This window comes from Patella vulgata, chromosome 6 (assembly GCF_932274485.2).
Source record: "Patella vulgata chromosome 6, xgPatVulg1.2, whole genome shotgun sequence".
Taxonomy (NCBI): Eukaryota; Metazoa; Mollusca; class Gastropoda; family Patellidae; genus Patella; species Patella vulgata.
This window is the reverse complement of record NC_065884.2, coordinates 71,686,550-71,698,881: the sequence shown is the minus strand read 5'-3', so window position 1 is coordinate 71,698,881 and position 12,332 is coordinate 71,686,550. Positions and strand designations below refer to the sequence as shown.

General features: G+C 34.8%; 1 protein-coding gene across 2 annotated transcripts; it reads left to right on the top strand.

Moving 5' to 3' along the window:
* Positions 1 to 2,718: 2,718 nt before the first annotated feature.
* On the top strand, positions 2,719 to 9,059 carry LOC126825501 (uncharacterized). Of its 2 annotated transcripts, none has more exons than XM_050555131.2 (2): positions 2,719 to 2,827; positions 4,767 to 9,059. In XM_050555131.2, the coding sequence occupies exon 2, from the start codon at positions 4,775 to 4,777 to the stop codon at positions 8,435 to 8,437; it is 3,663 nt and encodes a 1,220-aa protein (XP_050411088.1). In that variant the 5' UTR covers positions 2,719 to 2,827; positions 4,767 to 4,774; the 3' UTR covers positions 8,438 to 9,059. The 2 variants fall into 2 exon arrangements, with proteins under 2 accessions (XP_050411088.1, XP_050411089.1); XM_050555132.2 differs by lacking the exon at positions 2,719 to 2,827 and adding an exon at positions 2,957 to 3,035.
* The last annotated feature ends 3,273 nt before the right edge of the window (positions 9,060 to 12,332 follow it).

Sequence of the window (12,332 nt, the reverse complement as noted above, 5' to 3'; positions counted from 1 at the left end):
GATTGATGTGACGAGTGATAACAGATACACGGCCGAATTTCGGCTCACTAATAATTCCTTCCAAGACCATCCCTACGAGATTTTGCCGTGTGGCTTCCCCTTGTCAGTCATTAAAGACGGTGAAGGCCTGGCAAGGTACGTTGTCTAGTCCTTCGGATGGATTGACGTAGCTAGCCTACACATAAAAGAACTCGGAATTCGGTACGTGCTAACCAATCGGCCATTCAACCCCCCTTCAATCATGCCCTTCATTAATTCATGAACCATATCCGATGTGACTTAATCTGACATTTTGGATTCTAATGGTTACATTTTGTTATATTACAATATAAAAGGCGATTTTACCGCAGAGTAAAATAATGAAATAACGGTGCTTAATCCAGGGCATTTTTAATGTAATCTGTCAAAGCACTGAGACAAGGGGCAATTCCTAACGGTTGTCTCCCCCCGGAGCGCGAGGAAAATTTCGCATTTCGGCAAGGGCTAAAACTAAACGTTAAGGCCAGCTCCACTTTTGTCAAGGTCGCTGTTGACGAGATTGTAGGTTAGGGATATGGCAAGCATTGGGACTAGGACCAGGGTTAGGGTTGGGATTAGCGCTAGCCCTGTTTACATCTCGTGATCTATGACGAAAAATTGAGCTGGCCTTATCATTTAGCACTAACCTTTCGGCAAGTTTAGTGAAAGGAGCTAAATCGCTAATATTTGGGACCTAGAAATTGACACAAATGGGTCGCAACGCATATAATAATGTAATATGAATGTATATAAACTGATTTACTTTCAATCGTTTCTGTTTTACTGTAATTTCTAAACAGTTATGTTCGGCGAAATGCGCCAAAGTCTCAATTAAATGACAATCTTTAGCGTCTGGTTATTCCAGTCTACACCGATGGTATTTATTGCGCATGCTCTCGAGCTAAGAATATAGCGTCAATATTTGACACGACTTGTGGAATATGTCTAGCCACGTTCTTTGAGTCCCTTGTTCCAAATGACGCTGAAACGCATTATAAAATAAAACCAAGTACGAACAATCCAAACCATTAGACAAAATTCGAAGTCCTAAAAAAAACGGTATAGGCAAAATAGTGTAATAAGGCCAAATAGTGTAATCAGCATATGGACTGTTCACCGTGTACAAAATACACGACAAACTGTAGTAACAGGTGTCCGGAAGAGTAAGCTTACCCTGCCTGGCGCCACACCCGCCATAGCTGCACCCAAACTATCAGCCGAAATCTCGGTAAAATAGCATGATTGGCCAATGAACTATCGGTATGCAAAATGCACGTGATGAACAGTAGTAGACATTATCAGGGAGATAGTATACGCGTCAATTAAATATATCTAGAATAATAGCCGAGAGAGACATGTTATATTTACCAATCAAGTCAATATGACGGCCATAAAACTTTTTAAAGGTTTTAATAAGTTTAGTTCGCAAGTATCCCTGTAGTTGAAGCTTCGATGACAAATGCCTCGATCTACTTAAAAAATCAGAATAAAATGAACAAGCTCTCGCGTAACGAATTTGTTGGGACACAAACACTCCATAAGCTGGTGATATTGGAATGTTACTACTAATAAATGGAAAGTTAACAATCGGAAAGTCAAAGTCATCACGTTTATCGTACAATTTAACACTAAGTTTATGGCAATTGTAAAAATCGAGACGCAAATCCAAGTAGGAAGCGTAATTGTCACCGTCAGTAGTGTTTTTAATTTCGAGCTCATCAGGATATATGAATTCTACATAATCACTAAATTTTGGATTATTCAGTGATAGAACATCATCGATATATCGATAAGTGAAATTAAAATGTCTGACTAATCGTTTATTTGATTTTACAAGTGCCTGTATGTAATCGGCTTCGTAGGAATAGAGAAACAAATCAGCAAGCAAAGGTGCACAGTTGGTGCCCATGGGGATACCTACAACTTGCTGATAAATTTCCCCTCCAAATTCAACAAAGATATTATCAATTAAAAAATCCAACATCTGAATTATCTTGTTGGCGATGAATTTATTTTTGAAATCACTATGGTTCTTGACAAAATATGCGGAATTGTAATTAACAACTAAATATTGATATCTAACATTGTACCAATGGTAAAATGTTTATTTTGTCTTGAATATTGGATATCAGAAGCCCATCTTTTCCCTGTAAGATCACAAGACCAATGTTGATTTAAATTGACAAATAATTTGTGTTTTCAGTGTCGAAGATTTTTGATGATATTGAGTTAGAGACTTAGCTACTTTAAGTTTTGATCTTATGTTTACCGAAAAAGTTACTTTCCATTTCGCAATTAATTAGTTTAAAAAGCTCATGATTTTGATTTGACATATTCGGTATTGCTTTTTTATTTTTATTTTTTTTTTTTGCCTCACTACTTATGATAGTAAAAAGTGCCCTGACTTTATCTGATAACTTTTTTTTATCATGAATTCCGACGACATGAAATGTATTTCACCTTAATTTATTTGTTCTGGGTGGGGGCATTAATAATACTTAACATGGGTTACACTCTGTTTTGTTTTTTCTTAACCCCCCCCCCCCCCAAAAAAAAAACAACAAAAACAACAACAATTTCCTTATAGTTTCTATTTTTAGTTTCCTGGTCAGTTTTGCTATTGCAATCGATTTCTGGCGGGAAAGAGCAGGTGCGCGTTAAAAAGAGTTGTCTCCCTTGGTTCGGCTCCAGGAAGAGCTAATGAAAAGCGCCCTCTGTACTTGCATCCGAGTTTTGTTGCAGCAACTAGCGATTGAAATCGTTTAATATGAAACTGAATCGAGACTAATACCAATCCAAACTATAGCAGGTAAATTTATTGCATGCCAAAGATGTATTTTGCAAAAGTGCAAGCTCCAGACGTGGGGAGAGACTGTGAAATTTGATCAGACACATGAGAGTACTGTGCCCATGCAAAGGGACACAACTATCATGACTTATTTTTTGCTTAGGTCAAAGATTGTAAACAATTTCGTTTTACAATCAGTACGGTATACACTGTGACTAAATATGTTTAGGTTTGTTAAGTCAATTGTATTAAAAAGAAAGCTGTATTAATGTGCCAAATCAGATAAGCAAATGTCTTGAAAATTTTCTCCTTCAGCCACTTTGACTTTAGGAGACACGATGTCATGTCTCATACATGTATTACATATAATCATGGACCTTATAATACGAGGTCCATGATATAATACAATATAAAATTCGTGTTTGGCCGTTACAACTAAATTTTTGGGACATTATGACATGACCAAACTGTTTGGCCGTTATTATTGAAGTAGAACTGTTTTGACCAAACCTGTTTTTGGCCATTATGGCATGGCATAGGGCCGTCCCGGCCGTTATGACCACATCCCTGTTAAATTTATACACGTTAAAATGTGGGAGTCATTGATTGACCCGAGTGTCACCTCAGCCCTTCATGTTTATAAAATTGTGCGGGAGCCTTAAAAAGCTCCTGCCAATATCAAAAATGAGAAAAAAAACTCCCTTTTATATAAACTCTTCTTAATTATATGATGGAAGTGGATAAACGACCGGATTCGGTTCCTTACGAAAATTTACTACGAAACCGGATATCGTCTCTGATTGGCCAAGTTCACCATCTGGTTATTCTATCGCGATAGGTTCGGTTCTAACCCTAACCCTCGCTTTCTTGCATTTTCTAATGTCTGCGTATCTCTTCGCCAATATGTCACTTTATTCTTAAATTCAAATTGTTTCATCGCCTCTAAAAGTGAATTTAGAGTCGTAAATTTAGCACCAACAAGGATGCCTGTAGAGGCCGCCATATTGGAAAAGACCGCTAATAACCACATTATAAAATTGGCCAATCAGAGACGATATCCAGTTTTGTAGTAAATTTTCATCAGGAACCGAATCCGGTCGTTTATCCACTTCCATATATGATATTGCAAGAGTAATTCTACAACTCGAACGTATGCAGTTTAAAAATAAACAAAAACTGAAAGTAGTTTATTATTCCCAAAATTTAGGAGAGGGTTTAGCAAATTTGCAGGAGTCTTTAATGACACCCGCGAAGGAAAGTCGAGAGTTTACCTTAAACATGAAGGACTGTGTGCATAACTATATTAATGACATTTTTAACATTCAATTTCCGGCATTCATATTGTCAGAAGTATCTGAATTTAGGTTGTCAAAGTGAAATTTTATCACTCATTTATAAAACGGTACTGTCTTTTAAAACCGACATGACATCTTTAGTTTTATGTCAGTTGTCACTCAAGTTTTCCTACAATTTTATTTAATGATTTCTGTATGTAGGCCTACCTTCTGACATACATGTACGCCTAGCGATAAATAAAACATGGCCACTGGATTAGTTATATAAATCTGTGTGCTGAGGAGAACACTAGAGCGGAGACAATCTAGCATATATCGTCGGTGAAGTGTCAAAAGGGTGTATCTCGAGAAATTAGTCAAATACACGTTTTTGCATTTTTAAAATCTCCCAATTAATATGCACATTAAAACTGTTCTGGGTATCATGTGTCCAAATGTTGTATCTTGATTTGTGGAAATTTTGAAATGCAAAAGGTTCTATTTCTTAATCTTTTGAAATTCTTAGATACACATTTTGACACTTCACCGACGATATGACGTCATACATGCATGTGCTAGACTGTCTCCTATCTAGTGTTCTCCATCTGCTGAGCTATTCCAATTTCTCAATAAGGGCCTATCCATTTTATATGATCCTAAATTTAATATTGTTTTTATAATTTCAGAATTAAAGATGGAAGAAAAAGTATCTAATCACCCGTGTCACCGACTGAGTATTCCTTCAGCTAAGTTGTTCTGGTGTCGACATTGTATGCAATCATTCGAAGATCCTATAAATCGATGGAGACACAGTAAAACTTGTAAAACAATCGGTCCTTCCAATCACGATAAACGACTCGAACAGGAACCCTTTGCCTTACAGACTTACGTGGAGACTAAGGAGAAAGAAGTTGCCAGTCAACCCCAGCTTGTAGAAGGTATAGGTGGAGAACATGTGGTCATTATAAAGCAAGAAAAAAATGAGCCCAAATCTGAATACAGCTGTTTCATCTGTAAACGTCCCTTCGATAGTCTTGAGGACATGAAAGAACACGTAAAATACCCTTGTAGTAAACAACAGAATTCCGACTACCCCGTCTACATTCCTGGATCGGGGGGAACGTTTGTAGAAAATGCCAATCTTGACATGTACCCGAATTCTTCGCGACACCAGAGTCAAAGTTTATCCCCAAGAGGAATAATTCAACGACAGGTTGTTCAAGGAGAAATCGTTGAGCAGTCAGCTGATCCAGAGACAGGTGTACGAACCTTTGAAGTCCATTCTCAAAACGACGATATCCCTCTCAGCGATATTCTCTCTCGGTTATCAGAGAGTGGTTATTTGGTTGCTGGGGATGTTGAGTCTCCTGTCAATCAAATAATAGTTGTGCAGCAGGTGGATGAAAAGGGGCAGATAACTCAATCAGAACATATTTTACCTCCCCACATTCAGATACAGAATACTGAAGTTTCAAAGCCAGAGGATACAGTTGAAGGCGAAGAGCCGGCTGCTGAAGCACAAACTGATGATCCAAGTCCATCAGAAGAAATCACATACTATGTGACTGAGACAGGGGAACTAATAGAACCAGATTTCGTTCAAGTCAAACAGGAACCAAGACAAGATTTGTATTATGGAAGTTATGACAGTCAATCAGGCATGAACATATTAACACAAGCAGCGGAGGCGACCATCGGTAATTTAATTAATCAAGAAAAACGCAAAGCGGAAGAAGAACTTGAAGAAGAAGAGGAAAATATTAAAAGAAGTAGAACGCAATGTAAACCCGAGGAAGACACACCTTATCAACGCCCCCCTCATTCTCCCAGATCTCCAAGAGGAGCTGGAGGGGCATCATGGAGTGGTGCCACAACAGGGACGACAGGAATGACGTCAACTACAATTATCAAAACGGAACAAGGTTGTGACAATGGAAATGGAGAAGGAAAACAACAAAATTTAGACACAATCAATGATGAAAATCGGCCCAAATCTAGTGGTAGAAACAAAAAATCGTCAAAAACAAAGAAAAGAAGCAAATCTGAAAGTAAGAAACGTTGCTCGAGACCTGAAACACACGATTTCTTCAAATGTCGCATTTGTGACAAAACTTTTAAAACTCAGCAGCAGTTACAAAAACATTTGCAGTTTCCGTGTAAGGTTTTTCACACGCGGAATATGTGTCAAAAAATTCTTCGACCCAAACGAGGTGGTACAATTATTACGGGTAAGAATATTGATGTCAGGAAATCAAAACCTGTTAGCAACTTTTCGCAGTCAAAGTCCAAATCAAAATCAAAAATATTTCGAAAACCCATTCTTTTACTTGATGGCTTAAGGGTTTTGCCAAATCTTTTTAACGAAAGACGACAAAAACCGAAAACACAAAAGAAGAAAATTGTTCCCGTCTACACCATCACACCCCCTCGCATCAAAACAATATGGCTACCGAATAAACCCTCACTTATCGTAGATAATCTTACAGAGAAAGAACAGTTTTTGTTTGAGTTTGGTCTGGTTTCAAGGAGTCATCTCGTCTCAGACGAAATAATTCTGGATCAAAATGATTTACCTATAATTCCAGACATAAATGACGATAGATCCAAAAATTTGTTCGCCCCTCTTTCGATCTCCACTGATGCCCATTGCCTTGAAAATTCTCAATGTGTGAATGATTTATATTTCCTTCCCCCAGTATTAGAACGCATGGACGATAGCAGATGTCTGGATGACGAAGAATTGTCTGAGGAACCTCCTATATTAAGTCCAATACTGGATATTCAAGAAACAACACTTCACACTTCAGGCTCAGTAGGCTCACCCTCCGAGATCTCTAACTCAAGTATTTCTCATAACTTAAAAGAACCCAAATCATCAATCTCCGAAATCAAATCACCTTCAAAAACAAAATCTCCGAATCCCAAGCGTCATTTTACAGATCTTTTTGTTGAAGCGGCTCCCTCGACCGATCTCTTCATTTTAAATGAGAATCCAAATAAGAGAGACGTTACACGAAGAAACAGTGTGACAGAGAATAAACCCATGAAAGATATCTTGATGCAGAAAGATGTCATATCGAAACTAGCGGATACATTAAAGAAAAAACTATCTCCACAGAAAAACGTCAATTCTGCAGAAATCATAAATTCTGATTACTCTTTAAAACGTGATTCAGTGAAAAATAGAATTGATTTCATGAACAAGAAGGAAAACATCGCCTCAAACAACGGTGATTCACATGAAAATGAAAACCAGTCTGTTATTAGTCATGTTCAAGAGTCATGTGTTTTGAGCTCGCCCTGTAAAGGCAGAACAAGTTACACCACAGCTGTCCGTAAAATGAACAAACCTAAAACCTTTGTATTACCCATTATGAAAACGAATCCCCTAAACTCTCCGACTAAAATCAACGTAGTTATTTATAAGCAACGGTCGGAAACAAAGTCGTCGGAGATGACACGTAACGGTATCCACTCTCACCGCGTTGCTAATCGTTGTAATATATGGGAAGATGTTGGGTCTAACAATTCAGGGTTGATTACAGATGAAGAAAATACCAAGTTACTAATGGTAAAAAATATAGAATATGTTGAACCAGAAGTGAAAAGATGTCTTGATGCCATGGTTGAAGAAATTTCAGCTTTTCCGGAAGACATTGCTCAAAATGAAACTAAACCATCATTTGGTATAGATTCTGATGAAATCTGCAATATTTTATGTTCAGTTGACATGACAACCAGTGATCTCCATGACAACAAACAAGTCGTACATGTCCTTAAAAAATCTGAAGCAAATGCTGAATGTGTGACAAATGCATCTGAATGTTGTAAGGAACAAAATGATATTTCCGTATCTCAAGAAAAATCTGATGTTGTGAGTAGTCCTGATGATATCAAACCCTCATCATTACCAAAAGTCATTTGTAATCTTTTTAAAAAGGATAATCAACAAAAGACGGACTTAAATTCAAAGACAAATGACTCACTTAATTTTAATTTTATGCCTTTTTCAAAATATTTGTATGATGAAGGCATCGTTGAAGATATTTCCGATTCTAAATCTGCTAATGACATTTGGGGGAAACATTTGCTGGAGAAAACTTCTGCAAAACGCGTTCCAAAGGTCATGGTTCAGTACATGGAGCATGTTGAACCTTCGTTATTGTCTGATAAACTCTCGTATGTCATGGTAGACGAATTTAACAGGCGTGGTGTACCTAGTAGTCCAGATTTTTTAATGCATAAGATATCTCTGTGTGAAGAAGAAATTGTTTTATCCGATTCAGGACTGGATGATAGTGATGAAATGTTGCCCAGTTTGGAAAAAGACACAATTGTCCAGACTATTCAATGCTAGTCACATATGGTGCATATATTTTAATTTGTGACATGTGGAACTTCAAAGAAATTGATTAATTGTACTGAATTAATTGATTGTTTAATTATAAATTGATTATTTAATTAATTGATTATTTAAGTAATTGATTATTTAAGTAATTGGTTATTTAAGTAATTGGTTATTTAAGTAATTGGTTATTTAAGTAATTGGTTATTTAAGTAATTGATTATAAGTTGAATATTTAAACATACATTATGGAAGAGCTAAATCTACCTACACGTATCTTTCTTTAGACCTGAAATGTTATATAAATTATTAATTAGGCATATATATTAACATAAAAAGACTTCAATGCCATCGGATATCTCCGATATTAAGCAGATTAGAACGGTTCAGCCATGTTTTGATTTAATTTAAAATTGGAGAAGTGAGACTTGGCTTCAAACAACCAGGATGTCAGTTGCATCTTGTCAAACCTTCAAAAGCTAATATCTTCTCTCATAATAGAGTAATGTGAATGAAATTTTCAATATATTCATTTTACATTATCAATTTTTGAACCATTATAGCAAGAATAGCTAGCTCTTTATCTAAATCTTACATAATGTATCTTTTATTAAAATTGAATATTTAATTATAAATTGAATATTTAATTATAAATTGAATATTTAATTATAAACTGAATATTTAATTATAAATTGAATATTTAATTATAAATTGAATATTTAATTATAAACTGAATATTTAATTATAATATAAATTGAATATTTAATTATAATATAAATTGAATATTTAATTATAAGTTGAATATTTAATTATGAAATGAATATTTAATTATAAATTGAATATTTAATTATAAACTGAATATTTAATTATAATATAAATTGAATATTTAATTATAAATTGAATATTTAATTATAAATTGAATATTTAAGTATAAATTGAATATTTAGTTACAAATTGAATATTTAATTACAAATTGAATATTTAGTTACAAATTGAATATTTAGTTACAAATTGAATATTTGATTATAATTGAATATTTAATTATAAATTGAATATTTAATTACAAATTGAATATTTAATTTAAAACTAATCAACTCCTTATGATATAAGATTAGTTAGATATAATGTATGGTATTTATTGTTTCTATTGCATCCATTAAAAAAACAACAATCTGTTTGATAATTTTATCTGACAAGTTAAATTGTTATTTGTAATGCATGTGGTGGAGACAATAGTAAACTAAATACATGTAATAATATATAAATATTGGTGTTATGTGGGAATGAAACATATATAACTTATTGTTCATTGAATTCAGATCCCTGGATTACAATGTTTGCTAGGTCAGGATGGTTTGATATTTTAGAGAGTGGTTTAAACTATAAATTTAGAGTGGGGCATACAATACATATGTTATGGAGTTGAAAACAAGCAAAAGCTTCTAAATTCATTTCCACTTCCAGAGAAGGAATTTGGTTCTTTTATTTGCTACCTAATGCTAATGTTTTTTATTTTCTCTTTCCAAGGTACTGACATACACCCAGTACCCCCATAAAATGTCTTTTATTCAATTAGTTCAGATGCATGTATGTAATCAAAGTATGTCCATTTCTAACAATATAACTTTACAGGATAATATGAAGATGTGTTGATCTTTTGCAAAATGAAAAAATTTAAATTACCGTTGATATTATTTATAGGGAAGGAGAATGCTTGATCGTTGATCCTATTGTGAAATTCATGGTTTTCACTATGTGAAATGTAGCCCATGTGAATGATTCAGATTTTTTGGGAGTTATAATTTTGGAAATTAACTGTTATATTTATTATTTATGTTTGTGGTTTGATCAAAGTTGAATGGTGCATGGAGAATTTTTGTTTTGAGATTTGATAAAGTTCAGATGATTGAATGAAAAATAGAAACTCCTTTCATCTTGTGATTTATAATCCATGATGTGCAGTCAAATATTTATATTAAAAGTTTCTGGCCCTTATTCAAGAAAACTTCAAAGAATACAGCCTTTTTGTAAAGCGGTGGACACATTAGCCGAATCATTTGGCCAAATCAATTGACGCTGATTTGTATTAGGCCAAATGGGTGGACACACTAGACAAATGCTTCCCCTGAATCATTCGGCTAGTGTGTCCACCGCATTAGCCAAAACCTTAAAGTTTTGCATGATCAGTATTCGTGACACAAGTTTTCAAGATTAATGCCCTTGTCATGTTGTTAGCGATTTGTTGTTTAGTGATTTAGAAGTGAATATTTCGTAATTTGGTTGATAAAAGTTTTAAATTGCATTTGTCATTTCTAGTTGTAAAGATTAGTGTTCAAGTTACATCATGTTTCTAGTGATTTATTGTTTCCATGGTGATATATGTTTATGTTGTTTCCATGGTGATATATGTTTATGTTGTTTCCATGGTGATATATATATGTTCATGTTGATGGTTTATTTCACTAGAGTTATTTTCAAACAGTGCTGTAAAAAGCTTTTATTAAAATAATTATATTATACAAAGAGATGCCTGCTTTCTTTCTTTCTTTATTTTAATTCAATCTAATATTTAAAGGACAATATTGGTGCCAGTCATTATCACATATGTGAGAGCTGGTTAAACACATTCCAAATATATTTTTAACACAGATCATTGCTACGATAGCTGAGTAATACAGGTTTCCTGAATCGGAAAACACGAGTCATGCCTCCATATAACTGACTGATGTGACGAGTGATAACATATACACGGCCGAATTTCTGCTCACTAATAATTCATTCGAAGATCAAAAGTTGTTGTGTGAGATTGTGAGAGGATATCTGACAATTCTTATAAAGAATTGACTGCCACTAGATAAGAGAACACAAAAGAAAAACAGAAAAAGTCCGTGCATTACCATGTTTTTATAAGGTATAGAATGATTATAAACAAGGGAATGTACGGACTATTTCTATTTTTCCCGTCTTCTCTTATCTAATGACATTCAATTACTTTATTGAATTGCCAGGTATCCTCTTACAGTCCCATATAACAACTTTTGATCTTGGAAGGAATTATTAGTGAGCAGAAATTCGTCCGTGTATCTGTTATCACTCGTCACATAAACCACATGTCTGTGCAATTTTTCCCTTAATTTTTTTCTCCCCACTTCCTGCATTTTCTTAGTTGACTTTTTGGTCTAGAATTGGAGAAAAGGGATCAAATTTGCAATTTATAGCAGTTTTGGGTAATACTGATGATATTACAGCGGAGGGAAAGGGGGTGCAAAGTGTCTTTCTGCAGAGCAATTATTGTGTTGGACTTGGAAGTGAGATTTTGACCCCAATCAATCAAATCCTGGTAGCAAAAAATCTAAACGGTCAACCCCTCAAAAATTATGATGTGCCTATAAAGATTGAAACCAACGGAATGTTGAGCAAAAAGCTACAGCCTGTGATGTTACAGCCATTTAACATTGAAGTCGATGGACAAAAATTGCTAGTCTGAGCTCATTTGGACTAAGACTAGTAATTATTTCCCCTTATTTCATGATGGATGAATGTAGTGTGAGTTATAAATAGACAATTTTTCCCTTAATTTTTTCTCTCCCCTCTTCCTGCATTTTTAGGTTGACTTTTTGGTCTAGAATTGGAGAAACGGGATCAAATTTGCAATTTCATAGCAGTTTTGGGTAATAATGATGATATTGCAGCGAGGGATAGGGGATGTAAAGTGTCTTTCTGCAGAGCAATCATTGTTTCGGAAGTGAGATTTTCACCCCTGTCAACATCAAATCCCTGTAGCAAAAATTCTAAATGGTCAACCCCCTACAAATTTATGATGAGGATATTGCCAAATGTGGTCCCCATTGTGCCTATAAAGATTGAAGCCAACGGAATGTTGAGCAAATAGCTACAGCCTGTGATG

Bases quoted from the DNA above. Each gene is read 5' to 3' on its own strand.
- LOC126825501 (XM_050555131.2), top strand. From the start codon at position 4,775: ATGGAAGAAAAAGTATCTAATCACCCGTGTCACCGACTGAGTATTCCT.